At 48.7% G+C, this 13,230-nt stretch overlaps 1 protein-coding gene across 6 annotated transcripts in view; it reads right to left on the minus strand.

Moving 5' to 3' along the window:
* SPTAN1 (spectrin alpha, non-erythrocytic 1) overlaps positions 1-13,230 on the minus strand; it is a 70,298-nt gene that overhangs the window by 31,641 nt on the left and 25,427 nt on the right. For all 6 annotated transcript variants that reach the window (XM_066610527.1, XM_066610529.1, XM_066610526.1 and 3 more), the window contains 13 exons: positions 13,072-13,173; positions 11,717-11,854; positions 10,882-10,992; positions 9,077-9,154; positions 8,750-8,905; positions 7,444-7,648; positions 7,101-7,282; positions 6,404-6,647; positions 5,426-5,548; positions 4,122-4,339; positions 3,384-3,476; positions 2,676-2,810; positions 1,921-2,069 (listed from right to left, as the gene is read on the minus strand). In XM_066610527.1, the coding sequence (XP_066466624.1) occupies positions 1,921-2,069; positions 2,676-2,810; positions 3,384-3,476; positions 4,122-4,339; positions 5,426-5,548; positions 6,404-6,647; positions 7,101-7,282; positions 7,444-7,648; positions 8,750-8,905; positions 9,077-9,154; positions 10,882-10,992; positions 11,717-11,854; positions 13,072-13,173 (1,934 nt within the window). The remainder of the gene's footprint in view (positions 1-1,920; positions 2,070-2,675; positions 2,811-3,383; positions 3,477-4,121; positions 4,340-5,425; positions 5,549-6,403; positions 6,648-7,100; positions 7,283-7,443; positions 7,649-8,749; positions 8,906-9,076; positions 9,155-10,881; positions 10,993-11,716; positions 11,855-13,071; positions 13,174-13,230) is intronic.

Consider the following 13,230-nt stretch of genomic DNA (forward strand, 5'->3'; position numbering starts at 1 on the left):
TAGCCTGAGGTTGGAGCACTAGATCCCCTTTTATCCGTATCCAGGTGGACCTGGAACAGATCCCCCGTGGATATTGGGATGATGCAAGTATAACTGAAACCATCTCATATTCTAGTCCTGCCTCCATTTCCCTCTCCTTGCTTTGTTTACCTCGAGTCTGTTTCTCGTAAGCGTTTTGGGGCAAGATCCAGTCCTCTCATTCTCATTTCTGTACTTTGCGAAGTCTCACTTGCAAAGCAACATTTAAAAAAAAATTAAAACCAATGAATCAGTTCCACATTAGGACAGAGCCTTTTTGGAATTCAGGAGACTCTTAAAGAGGGCTGAATGAGACGAGCAGTGACAGAAACAGAGGAAGAACGAAGAGGGAACTGCACGGAGACAGTGTGGTTGACAAAGGTCTAGTCCTACTCACAGTTCTTCGACCTGTTTCATACGCAGAGATACACTGCCGACTTCCTTAGTTATGAGAGTCCTGCACAGACAGAGGGAGCACAGCAGAAAGCATGCATAAAAATTAGTCCGATTAACCAAAACAAAAAGAAGGCAAGAGGTTCCACATCTGGGGATCATTCGTGAAAGTGAGGAGCACATTTGAAGGGAAGGAATGGGGGGGGCGTCACGTGAAAAGCGACGGGAAGCAGGTCAGGGCAAAGGATGCAAATGATCGTTAAAGGAAACAGTCAGCAGTACAGTTCAGCTCTCGCTACAGGGCCGCATCATCTTTTGCTCGTTCCCTTACTCGTGGCCTTCTGCTCCACAAACAGGGATGGTTGCCAAACCATGGAGGGGATAAAATATTTGGCTTTGGGGTTGAGAGATCCCGGTTCAACTCCCATTTTGGCCCACAGATTTGCCTTTTCAGCGTCCGATCCCCCCCTATAAAACGGGAACTAAGAGCGCCCTCTTTTAGACGGATACTGCAAGAATGCCAATCCGCTGGTGCAGCGCTCCGGACACTTTCAGGTGCCGTGTAAGCAACACGTTCCGGAATGAGGAGAACCACTATTAAAAGATACACCACGTGCGAGTTATTTTAAGAAGGGGGCCGCGCTTTTGTTCCCATCGTTTGTCGTTTCATTCTACTACTTTTTATTCCCACAGCTTACAGCTGCATGTGTTGTTTTAAATGGGTAGAGCTGTGGAACAAGAGGCACAGCGGTGAGACGGAGAGAAGCCAGGAAGAAGAGCCAGAAACTAAGGTTTGCCCTTCTTCGGGGATCAGGACAGGGTGACTCTGTAGCACATGCCTCCTATCACCTCCTGCTCTGCCCAAAGCTAATCTGCAGCTGCCATGTGCTCAAAGGGGGGACCATTAATGAAGCGTTTTGGCAGCTTGACTCATCTGCACAGCAAATTGTAGTTTCCAAAAAATACGCTTGCACTTTTGCAAAATCTCTCTCTCTCTCTCTTTTCTGGGCTGGACAATCAGCAACATCCCTTGGCCCCATCTCCATTCCCCCACCCCCACTATCTCAATGCCCTAAGGCAGCCCTGCAAGGGAACAGTACTGTACTCCAGGTAACTAGATTTTTCAAAGGCATCGCAATCAGAACTCCATGCTAAGGATATTTTGAGAGTTATGATCACAAACACAAATGCTGTTTAGAACCGAAGTGGCAAAAAACCATTAGAAACAGACAAAAGTACAGATAGTGTAAGTCAGGTAGTAAGCTGAAAGATATCTATTTTTAACAGCTGAAAATGGAAGGGGGGGGAAAAAAAAAGAGGTCTCAAAGTTAGGAAGTCGATGGATCTATTCAGGGAATAAAAACAAAGGGAGAAAGAAGGTGGTAAAGCTCTTCAAAGTAACCATCTGCTGAAAGCGGCAAGAGCCAGCTATCAAGACTCCCTGCAAGGAAAAGGATGAGCTTTCCGGAGCAGTACAGCTCCTTCCTGATCTTGCTAATCTGATCTTACTGGTTGTCAATCTGCTCCTGCCGCAAAGCAATGCTGCCTTGCTCGTCCAGTAGGTTCTCTCGGGACGCAGACTGCGCCGGGTCCAATTTCTTCACGTAGGCAGCGGGAACGAAGCCCTGGCGATCGTTCACCTCCACCTTCCACCAGTCCTGGAGGAAGAGACGGAGGCACATTTGGTTGCGTATTCGATCGACGCCTACATGCTACACAGGGAAGACAACGGCTCCGAAAGTCATCCCAAGCCACGTGCGCAAAGAAGGGATACAACAGATCGGGATTACAGGTCTGTCTTCTGTATCCACGGATTCCGAATTTAAGTAACTTCGAGTTCCAAATCTGTGGTGGAGGGTTGAGCCTGTTCTCTGATCGCGTCCGGGAGGCTCTCTGAGGTCCACACAAACCATGCAAGGCTTCTGCAAGTCTTAAAAAACAACTCCAGGGGTGTCAGAAAGGCACTTATGGTTTTTGCAAAAACCCAAAGTGCCTTCCTGGTACCTCCGGAGGCCTTTCTGTGGCCCAGAAGGGCTGTGAGTGGCTTCTCTGGGCCACAGAACACCTCTAGACATGACTGGAGAACATCTCCAGTTGTGTCCAGATGTCCTATGGACTGGACCTGTGGGAGGGGAGGAGGGGAGGCTTATGGGGGTGAGGTGTCCAGGAATGGATCCCCCATGAATACTGAGGTCCAACTGCACTGACAAAAAGTTAAATTTGCTGGAGGGCAGTTTAAAATCCCAGTAAAGGCAGGGCCATACCTTGTTGGTGCTGTTCAACAGAGTCAAGATGTCACCCTTCTTCATGGTAACCTCCCGAGGACTTTTCTCTTGGTAATCGTACAGAGCCAGGACCAGCTCTTTGCCAGTTTCATCATCTGTGGGAGCTACTTGTTGCTGAACAGAGACAGATAAGAAAAACAAGTCAGATGGAAATAGATAAGAGACAGATAAAAGCCTGTCATTCTCGATCTTGTAGCAACAAAATAAAACTTGTCACACATGCTTCCTCAGCTTCCGGTTGGCGCTCTCAGCCTGAACAGGCTCCAGACGCCACAGGCTTAAAACAGGAGGGTTGTGGGTCAGGAACCTGCTCCCCCTGATCTGCCAACTCAAGATGGTTGAATTGCAGACCATTTACTTGGGAGTTTCACACAGCAGCCCCAAAGTCCCCTGGCTTGCGGAGTCAGCTTAAAGGGGAGGAACAATGGGATGCCTCTGTGGGATATACACTCTCAGATCTGCCAGCTTCACTCTGAGCACCCCGTTAATGGGGAAGGGCACCTGATCTTCCCCTGCTCCCGCAGACTTCTGGTTTTCAGCCTCCAGCCTGCCTGCCTCTAAGGTACCCATCTCCTTTTTTCCTGGATGACTAACAATCACAGCTAATGGGAAGACACTCAGGAACAGAGCATTCATTGTAGCCTCTGCCAAAGCATTTCAGAATAGATGGCGGCCCATTTTTCTTACCCTGCATGCCTGGGCTTGCTCCCTCAGGGCTTGAATGCTACTGCCGTAGGCAGAGAGATCAGACATCAGGGCTTCGTGCTTCTTGAGAAGAGCCTGGGAACAGAGAGACAACACTCACTGCAACTTTGGTGCTGTTGAATCCAAGCAGCCTTGCTCCATTACTGAACCCCTGAAAATTGGGTTGCCACCCATTGGTGGGACCTGACCCACAGTTCGGGAACTACTGATATAACCTTTCCAGTGAGGAGGAGGAGTTAAATATCGACGTGTGGTACAGGACTTGTGCCCCACTGCCTGGATCACCCCGGGAACTCATTTGCGGACAGTTCTGGTTCTCACTTTTGCCCAGGAGAGGCGACTCTGCTGCCAGCAGAAGGGTAGATGTTCCTTGCCTGAAATAGCCCATGAGCTCTGCTTCCCCTTTGAGGCCAGTTCTGACTTTTCCCATAACAGGCATGTGGCAGAAGCTTCCCTCAGCAGGGTTAGATGACCTGCCGGACAGACCAGCGCTGAACCCAGCTGCTAGAGTGACAAAAGATGGCTACAGAGCAGGAGCACTGCAAAGACTTTGTTCCACCAAATGCAGGCAGGGTCAGAAGGAGGGTGGGGTCGTGCTTCTACTGAAGGCAGCCATGTACAGAGTTCCACAGTGGTGCACAGCTGCATGGAAGTGGGAGGAACAATCTGCTCTGCCCTCAAAGAATGCCCGAAGGCTGCAGGGTGCTTGCAACGACATACCTCAGCAGAATCCTCATCCTTGCCGTAATCGGTGCTGCCCACAATGGGTTCCTTCTCCCGCATCCACGATTCGGCCTCGTTGGCATCTGCAAAGTACTGCTGGGCTTGCAAGGAGTCCTCCAGATCCTGCCGGCGCTGGGACGCCTTGCCTTTTAAGGACTCCCATTTCTGGTTCAGGTCATTCAATTTGGCCTTCACCTCGTCGGCGGCAAAGTGACCTACATTGCAGAAAAAAAAAAAAAGACACAGGGATGGAAATACGGAAATGACCGCGGTGGCTTTGGTGCAGATCCTTCATCCCGGGGAGAAAGATTGGAAGCGAGTCTCAGGCCACGTAAGCTTGCTTATTTGCATTGCTGGAAGCGAACGGCCAAACCTGCTTGTAGGATTGTGCGATGAATGGGATGCAAGAGCGTTCTGTCTACATGTGGGATCGCACTGGTTTATTACATCGCAGATGGCCAGGTCAGTCCATTACAATAAAAATCCACAGTTCAGGAGAAGACAACGCCTTAATTAGGACCAACCAGAAGGTGACAAAGATCCAACAGCAAGCTTGCAAATCCTGTAAGGTTATTTCAACAGGCTCGACAGTGGAGGAGTAGTGGGGATATGTTGCAAATTCCCCAAAAGCCTACAGTATGTCAAAGCAAGAATAGATGAACCATTTGCTTTTGCAAGCTGCCGACTGTGGGGGGGGGGGGGGAATGACCTAGAGCAGGGGTGCTCAATAGGTGGATCATGATCTACCGGTAGATCGCGAGGCAAAATGAGTAGATCGCGGAGTGCCGACCCCCCCCTTCAGGTGCCTCTGGGAGGAAACGCCGGGAGTAAGGCCCATTGTACTCAAGTAAGGTAAGTGTGGCTAGGATTGCAGCCTCACAGCCTAATCCTAGGCATGTCTACTCAGGAGTAAGTCCTGTTATACTCAGTGGGGCTCAAGGTACACCAGCATACATTGTACGCATAAGTGTTCTATGTTATGATTGCGCGAACATTGTAAAAAAAACTCTGGTAGATCTCCGGGCCTTGCTGGGTTTCAAAGTAGCTCTCGAGCCAAGAAAGTGTAAGCACCCCTGACCTAGAGCATGTCCCCACTATTTCATCCTCCTCCTTTGGCTCACCAGTGACAAATCCTATTGCCTACCCTGACTTTCAACAATTCTCCAAATAGAACCCTTCTTTACCCTGCCTGGGGGTCACTACCAGGAGCGAATTGAGACCTTCCACATGTAAAGCAGGTGGAAGCCTACAATATACTTGATCTGCTTTTCCCCCCCCCCAACAACGTTACCCGGACGCACCTTCCTCCACCATGGCGTTTCCTTTCTGGGTGACGGCTTTGATGCGGGGTTCGTGGCCTGCAATTTCTGCTTGCAAAGCCTGGTGCTTCTTGAGCAAGTTCTGGACCCCAATTAGGTCCTTGCCTGAAAGAGAAACAGAGTGGACGTCAGGATCTGCCACGTTCAAGGCAGGATGGTTTGGGCCACAGCATGAAAAGCCGCAGAGGTGGAGCTACACTCCCTGCCATGGCAAAGAGCAACATGATCGTAGGTGGTGCTGCAAAGCCCCCTTTCCAAAAGGCCCATGATCACTTGTTTTTTGGGTCTCTGCTGGTGGGGCTTACTGAAGGCAGGTTCTTTCCCTGTCTGCATTCTCCTGTTGTCCCCAGCTGTGTCACTATCTAGACTAGGGGTGACCAAACTTGCTTAACATATGAGCCACATACAATAGACTTCAGATGTCTGAGAGCTGCAAGAGAGATGTTTGAGTTGCAGAAAAGCGGTATATAGATACTGTTAATTAAAAAAAAATTAAGAAGCATTTAATTCTTAAATATATTGACTCGCCATAAACATTAAATTTATGTTTTTATCCAGTGAACTCCCAGTTTATACCAATAAGGAACTTTCAAGCTTTATTTACCTTTCAAATTAATTGTGACGTTAAAAAAAAAAAACTCAGCCAACGTATTTCCATGTGTCGAAGAGGCACATGTGGGTCACAAGCTATGGCCGGGCACCCCTGATCTAGACTGCAAGCCTCCTGCGGCATGAATCTGTCTTCCCACTCTATGGAGAACCCCATGCGCTATATAACACTAGCAAACAGTTACGTTGGCCCGCATTCATAGAAAGACCAAAGCTAGCAGTTCAAACAGGTCCCCAAGGTTAACACAAGGCAAATAATTTAGCAAGGCCAGTGTTATGTCCTAAAACAACGAATGTATAGATAACGGAACTGGCCGTTTAACAGACCCCGGGGTACAACGTAGCACCGACCTCTGTTTGTTGAGGCAGCGATAGGCTCCTTCTCTCTTATCCAAGTTTCTTCGTCCTCAACGTCGCGGAAAAGTTGCTGCAGGCGGAGCGAGTCGGCCAGTTTCTGCTTGCGCGCCACCATCGGATCCTTCAGGGCTTCGTAGCGGGCAACCAAGGCCTCCTGCTTCTTTTTGATGTTGTCCGCGTCGAAGTGCCCGGCCTCCTGGAACTGCCGAGCCTGAATGGTGATGCCGTCGATGCGATCCTGGAATAGGCAATTTCAAAACCTTTTTTAAAAAGTAACGTGCTATAGAGGTTTCTACCCCAAGCAACTTTTTTTGCAGGTCGAAAGGCCTAAGCCGGTGCCTGAAGCCTTTATTATCCTAAAGACATGTTTTAGGGAGAATTTAAAGATGTTTGGAAAGCAGCTCAGCGGTGGAGCTTCTGCTTCATGTGCAGAAAGTCCCAGGTTCAATCCCCACTCCAGCACAGCTTCCGATTTGGTCTGCCTGCTGGATGCCTGGAGCTACTCCCTCTGAGAGCCAGAGGCTGCCGGTTCTAGCCCTGTCGCTGGAAGTGAGGGACTCTACAAAGGGTTCCAAGACCGCAGAAGTTGCTTCAAGGCCAGTGGAATTTATGTCCTGCCCATTCCTGCTTAAATGATTACATGGGCAACGGGACTTCTGGAAAAGGAGTAAAGGAACAGGTGATGTTGTACCTGGTGTGCAGCAACATCTGCCTCCAGCAAGGCATGTTTCTTCTGAAGGTTCTGGACATTGGTGAGATCTTTGCCATAATCGTCTGAAGCCAAGTGCCCTTCCACCTCGTACAACCACAGTTCAATGTCTTCCACATTGCGGTTAAACTGCTGCTGCTGATTGGCTTCCCGGAGCTTGATCCCTAACCAGGGTGGGGTGGGGTGGAGAAGAGGTGGAAGAGAGTTTCATTTGCATTTCTGCTCAGCTTTCTGGCACAAGCCATTGTAACAAAGCTGCTTCCCAACATAATGGCCAGTTTTAAGAGTTGAAAACACCCCTCTAAACCTCTAAGCCGCACCACACCTTTCAGCTCAGTGGCTTCCAGCAGCTTCTTCCACAAGCTGATGACCTCATTCATGCGAGCTGCCACTTCATCGGAGGCGTAGTGCTTGACGTCAATCAACTTCTGCCCCGCCTTCTCCAGCGCATCGATGCGGCTCTGATTCGCCGAGAGCTCAGCCTCAAAAGCTTGGTGTTTCTGCACTTTCCCCTGCAGGTTGGATGGGTCCTGGAGGCAGACAGAGAAGGGCAGACATGGCAGCCTTCTGAACTAGCAAAATTTCATGCACAGGGATTGTGGGGGAGGCATGACGCCAACAGACCCCTAATTCTGCAGCATTCACATTTATAGAACATACACAAAAGATCGCACCCGGTGATGGCTGCACAGTGAGAACAATACCAAAAGGATGCCAACAGAACTGTGTCTGCTGCATCACTCAACACTTATCCACCAGCACCTTCTGGAAGGTTGCACAAACCACCCTTTGTCATGGAGATGATGGCTTGGCAGGGAGCCACCTGTTTCCCTGCTGCGATCAATCGCTGATCCCTGTGGTTTTTCTAGAGCAGGGGTGTCCAAAGTTTTTGGCAGGAAGGCCACATCATCTCTCTGACACTGTGTTGGGGGCCGGGGGAATAAGGAATTAATTTATATTTAAAATTTGAATTTACATAAGTTTACATAAATGAATATATTAAAGATGAACTTATATGAATGCATGAAGGTCTTGCAACAGCTCAAGGCCTATAAAAGGCCTTGCACAAAGCAAGGCTGGCCTTTCCTTTGCTTCTGCTACTGCATCACAGATGTAAAACAGCAAGCAGTGGAGGGAACCCTCATCCCACAGCTCACACAAGAGGTCAAACATTCGCCCTCACTCTGAGAGCAGCTGCATCGGGCCAGTGCAGGCTCCAGCAAATCTCTGGAGGGCCAGAGGCTCATTGAAGATTGGGGGCTCCCTGAGGGCCGCACTGAGAGGCCTTGAGGGCCGCATGTGGCCCCAGGGCCGGGGTTTGGGCACCCCTGTTCTAGAGCTTTGACTGTGTTACTTCTGTTGCTTTTTAATCTATTCCGTGCACCTAGTTGCTCATATTTTGGTTTTGTGTGGTCCACCACTTGGGTTGCCTTTTCAAGTGCCGAAAATGCATTTATTGCCAACCAACTTTGTTTCTTTGGCACGGATATTTTCCGTCTCAGAAAATCAGACCAACGGAGAGGCTTAAATCAGGGTCATAGCTCTGGGGAAGAGCAGATGTCCTACATTCAGAAGCATCAGCCAGTACCAAGAGCATCTAGCGCGCACACATTCAACCATCTTGGCTGTACCTTGTAGGCCTCGTCAGTGGCAGTTTTCATCTTTTCATTCACCCAACTCTTCAGCTCGTCGGAGTCTCTGAAAAACTGCTGCAGGTGGAACGAATCCGCCAGCTGGGCACGGCGACACATGGCCCGTTCGTGCAAAGCATTGCGCCGGCTCAACAGCTGAAAGACGCAGGGTAGAAAAAACAGGTTCTCCAGTTAGCGGCGACTTTCCCTAGGGTGCCTTTGGCGACGGCACAATTGCTCTGGATCACAGCAACTGGACAAGTTTATACTTTTAAAAACGCATAGGCGCTGTGCCCAAGTTGTAAAAAAGATACTTTAAAAACTTACAGCATCTCTGCGGGTAGCTACGTCCTCTTTGGCATAGTGGTTGTTTTGGATCAGTTTCGTGGCAAACTCATCCAAGGCCTAAACAGAAAGCAGTTTTCATTTAATCACTAAGCTGTTTAAAATCAGCATCCCGCAGGAGTCCTTCAATCCTAAAGCGGTTTCTCAAATTAACAGTTTATTAAAATTTAAAATGTGCGTAACAAAAGGAATGAGCAATCCCTACGAGAAAAACTTCCATCCCCTCTAACAAACAATCCTTATACTCCACAACAATTCCGACTTACAGCTCACATTCACACAAATGCACCTAACAAAACGGACTTTAAAAGATGCGTGGGGCCACAGATATCAGTCTCTTCTTAGTATACAAACCCAAGTATCAGCACAGTAAACCAGCTAAATGGTAAGCCTTCATTGGGTAAGATTATAGGGTAGCAAACCATAGGCTTGCTACCTATGAAACCCAAGTGAAAGTCCCACTCATCTAAACAGGACTTGTTCTCAAGTAAATACTTTCAGAACTGTGTTCATATGATTGGATCCTACACGTATTTGCGAAGAATTACGTCCCACTGAGTCCATGGTACTTACTCCTAATTAAGCAAGCATAAGACTAGGGACTATTTTTTTACTAAATGGAGTCGATTTCTCTTTGTACAAGAATTTCATTTAAAAAATCTCCCAGCAATTCAAATCCTGAGACACACAGAGCAGCCTAATATGAACAAAATGTGGAAGAAATCCCAGGGGCAACTGATCCCAATATTTCTGCATCTACAATAAAGTTAACGGTACAGCCCTTCAATAAGTTATGCATTTCACAGGGAATTAGAGACACTAACCCCTGTGCAAACATCCGTAATCTAACATAAGGGTAGCATGTGCATGTACACAATATAAGACCCAAGAATGTAGTAATTATTTCATTCATGTCTTGCCTCTCTACCTTAATGCATCTATGGGACTCCCAGGCTTTCTCCCATCCAGACACTGATCAGAAACAGACCTGCTTAAGTGGCTGAATTACATGCCCTCAAGACCGCACCCTAGGTGGAGCCCCTTCTGCCAGTGAAAGCAACCACTTTTGACAGCAAGATGGCATGCAAGAATGGCATACCACATCTATGCAAGCCAAGCGCTTCTCCCATTCCTACGTGGTAAGTCAGCTTGGACCACTCAAGGGGGGTAAAAAAAAAAACCTGCTGATGGAGCTTTCCCAGAAACTGGGAAGGCAAGTACTACAGCGTTGCTTTGTGTCCATTTCAGAGAAAGCTCCTGAAGATTCTTGGCTTCAGTTCTAAGCATCTTGAGATGCTTCGCTTTCAACAGAGACGCCGCATTCTCAAAAGGGCAGAAGGGCAGGCTGTTTTTTGAATCAGATCTGGGACAATCTTCTGAATGACTGCGTGCCAAGTCCCTGGTGAACCCCAATAATTCCATTAACCAACTTCTGCCGGGCGTTTAATGGCCTGATACCCAAGAGGGCAATAGCTGGAACAAGCCAAGGGGCCTGTTACAGAAAAGCTGGGATCCCTTGAAGATCCAGGACATCCTAATTAGAGGTAACTTGACCCAATTAGTGGGGATTTAAGACAGTGCTAAACATTACAAGAGCTGCAGGAAGCACTGGGGCAGGACAGCCCAGGCCAGAGAGCTCTGCCATCAGCTCCTGAGATGACATGGTGATTCCAATCTTCTGCCACAACTTTAAACATTGGAAAACACCTTCAGTGCCTTCACTAAGGCAGAAGGCTGGTATATAGATGCAGCAAGGACATAAATAAGATGGCAACAAAATGCCTTACTGTGATCTTCTCCTCTTGGGCACTGAGGGACTTCTCAAAGTCCTCATGCTTCTTCAGCAGGGCCTCCACGCTGTCCAGAGAGTCACCAAGGTCTTCATTGAGCAAGAAGGCCTTAAAGAAAGGGGGGGGGGGAGAAAACAGGGCATCAGAAATATCCATACAGTGAAACTGGCTGGCAGTAGACTCGGGACACACAACACAGCTAATTGACCGAACTCACTGTCACAAGCTGCGGCGGGTGGCCACTGGCTTTAAAAGGAAGTAGACAAATGCATGGAGGAGTTCTCTAGTGGTGGCTATTAGCCAGGATGGCCAAATGGAACTTCCAGGTCCAGGGGCAGCTGGCTGTTGTCCCCATGTCCCACTTCCTGGCTTCTCTAAAAGCATTTGGATGGCCATGAGGAACCACAAGACAAACCAGAGGGACTCTTGGGCTGATCCAGGAAGACTCACCTAACGTACCTATTTGAAGCGCGCCACCTTTCCGTTACGGCCTCGCTAGCTCAAATCCCCCTGTGGATACTGAAATTAAATCCACGCGGGATACAATAACTCAACTGGTGGCAGCACACAGCCTTCCAGCCTCCTCAGAAGGCCTCCTGGACGTGACCAGAAGCCAGTTCTGGTGTGTGCCAGTGACCTGGTTGCATCCGGGAGATCCCCGGAGGCCCTCCAGCCTCTAGAAAGGAGGACCCAATGTAACAGCAAAATGGCAACTGTGCAGGCTTAAATGTTATGCAGGAAACATGTTATTTCACACGCATCGTATCCTGTTTGTGGAGCCAAGACACGCCTCCCCACGTACTGATTAAGCTTTGCCTCCTTTAATGCTTACTTCCTGTTTGCTCATCCAGTTGTCAACTTGCTCGGTGTCCCGGTAGAAGAGCTGCAGGTCCATGCACTGCTCGTACTGCTGCCGGCGAAGCTCCCAGAGCTCCAGGAGGGCGGTTCTTTCATCTGAAAGGACGGTGAGCTGCAGGAGGAGAAAGGCATCAACTGCAGCTCCACACGCTCAATGGTGCTCACGTTCAGAAAGCCATCTGAATGGCTGAACTCGAACCTGAAAAGAAGTCCCTCCATCTGCCCTCACATTTTGGCATCTATACTACCAGGTTTTTCCTAATTCTTTGGGAGGGGGCACAACTCAGTGATAGAAGGCTGGCCAAACCATCCAGGTGCTGGATTATTGGGGGGGCAAGCCTTTATTTTCCTACTCACCTGTACCGCTCCTCCTTTTCCTGTTCCCTGATTTCAAAAAGGAAGAGAGAAACGGAGCAGGAGAGGAAGTGTGTAGGAGAAGGTGGGCTAGAGAGTCTCCAACAGCCCAGCAATTTTCACGCTTTTTCTTCTCACGGCCATACTGATCTCCAAGGGTTCTCTACGGTCTTCACCTCTTGTGATGTCACCTCTGGGAGACTCTTCCAAGGTTCTGCAGCTCTGTTTCTAGGACAACTGTCTGTAGTAATGAACTGTCTGCCCCTCCTTCCCTCAACAGCTCAGAGCTGGAGGAGGAAGGACAGGCAATTTGTTACTACAGACTGTTGCCCTGAAAAGACAACCACAGAACCTGAAAGTTTTTCAGTGATTCTGTGCTCCAAACTCCTGTTGCACAGCTGTGGACCATTGACAGCGCACTGCTCAGCACAGCGGCTGAACATTGCTGCTCTAGCCCATCACTCACCACCTCGCCGCTTCTGCTCCCCTTTTTCTGTTTCCCAATTTGAACCAAAAAAGGTGGTGGCAGCATCTGGTGCACCACTGGGAAAGGAGGAAGCATTTGCCATGCTGCCCTGGATGCCAGGGAGGGCTCAGGCTAACCTTGAGTCCCCGGTTCGATCCCAGGCATCTCTATGAAATACAGTCTCTGCCTGAAACCCGTCCAACTATAGAATGCCGTGGCTGGGTGGACTAATTTGATGGGTTCTTCTGCTTCAAGAACAAATGCAGAAAGCCACTAGTGCCATTAAACTCAGATACAGAAACTGACCCCGAGTAAGTCTTGCGCTCAATGTCTCTGCTTATTTGCTGCTTCAGTAGTCAAACAGGAACCCATTTCTAATATAATAGGATGCCAGTTTAAGAATGGGAGGAAACGCTTAATTAAAAAAAAGAGAATAATACCTTGGACCTCATCATCGTAAACTATATTTTTCACCTCCAGATTTTCCTCGCTGATGGCCATCCACTTACCTTCTCCTTCACTTCATCACTGGCATAGTGCCCAGCGGCAAGCAAAGCCTGGCCGGATTCATCGGCGGATTTGAAGCTATCTTCATGAGCATCAATTTCTCCCTGGGGAAGAATATGCACCGTTTTTCAGAACTTTCATCACTGCTTTTGTTCAGAACC

This window comes from Tiliqua scincoides, chromosome 16 (assembly GCF_035046505.1).
Source record: "Tiliqua scincoides isolate rTilSci1 chromosome 16, rTilSci1.hap2, whole genome shotgun sequence".
Taxonomy (NCBI): Eukaryota; Metazoa; Chordata; class Lepidosauria; order Squamata; family Scincidae; genus Tiliqua; species Tiliqua scincoides.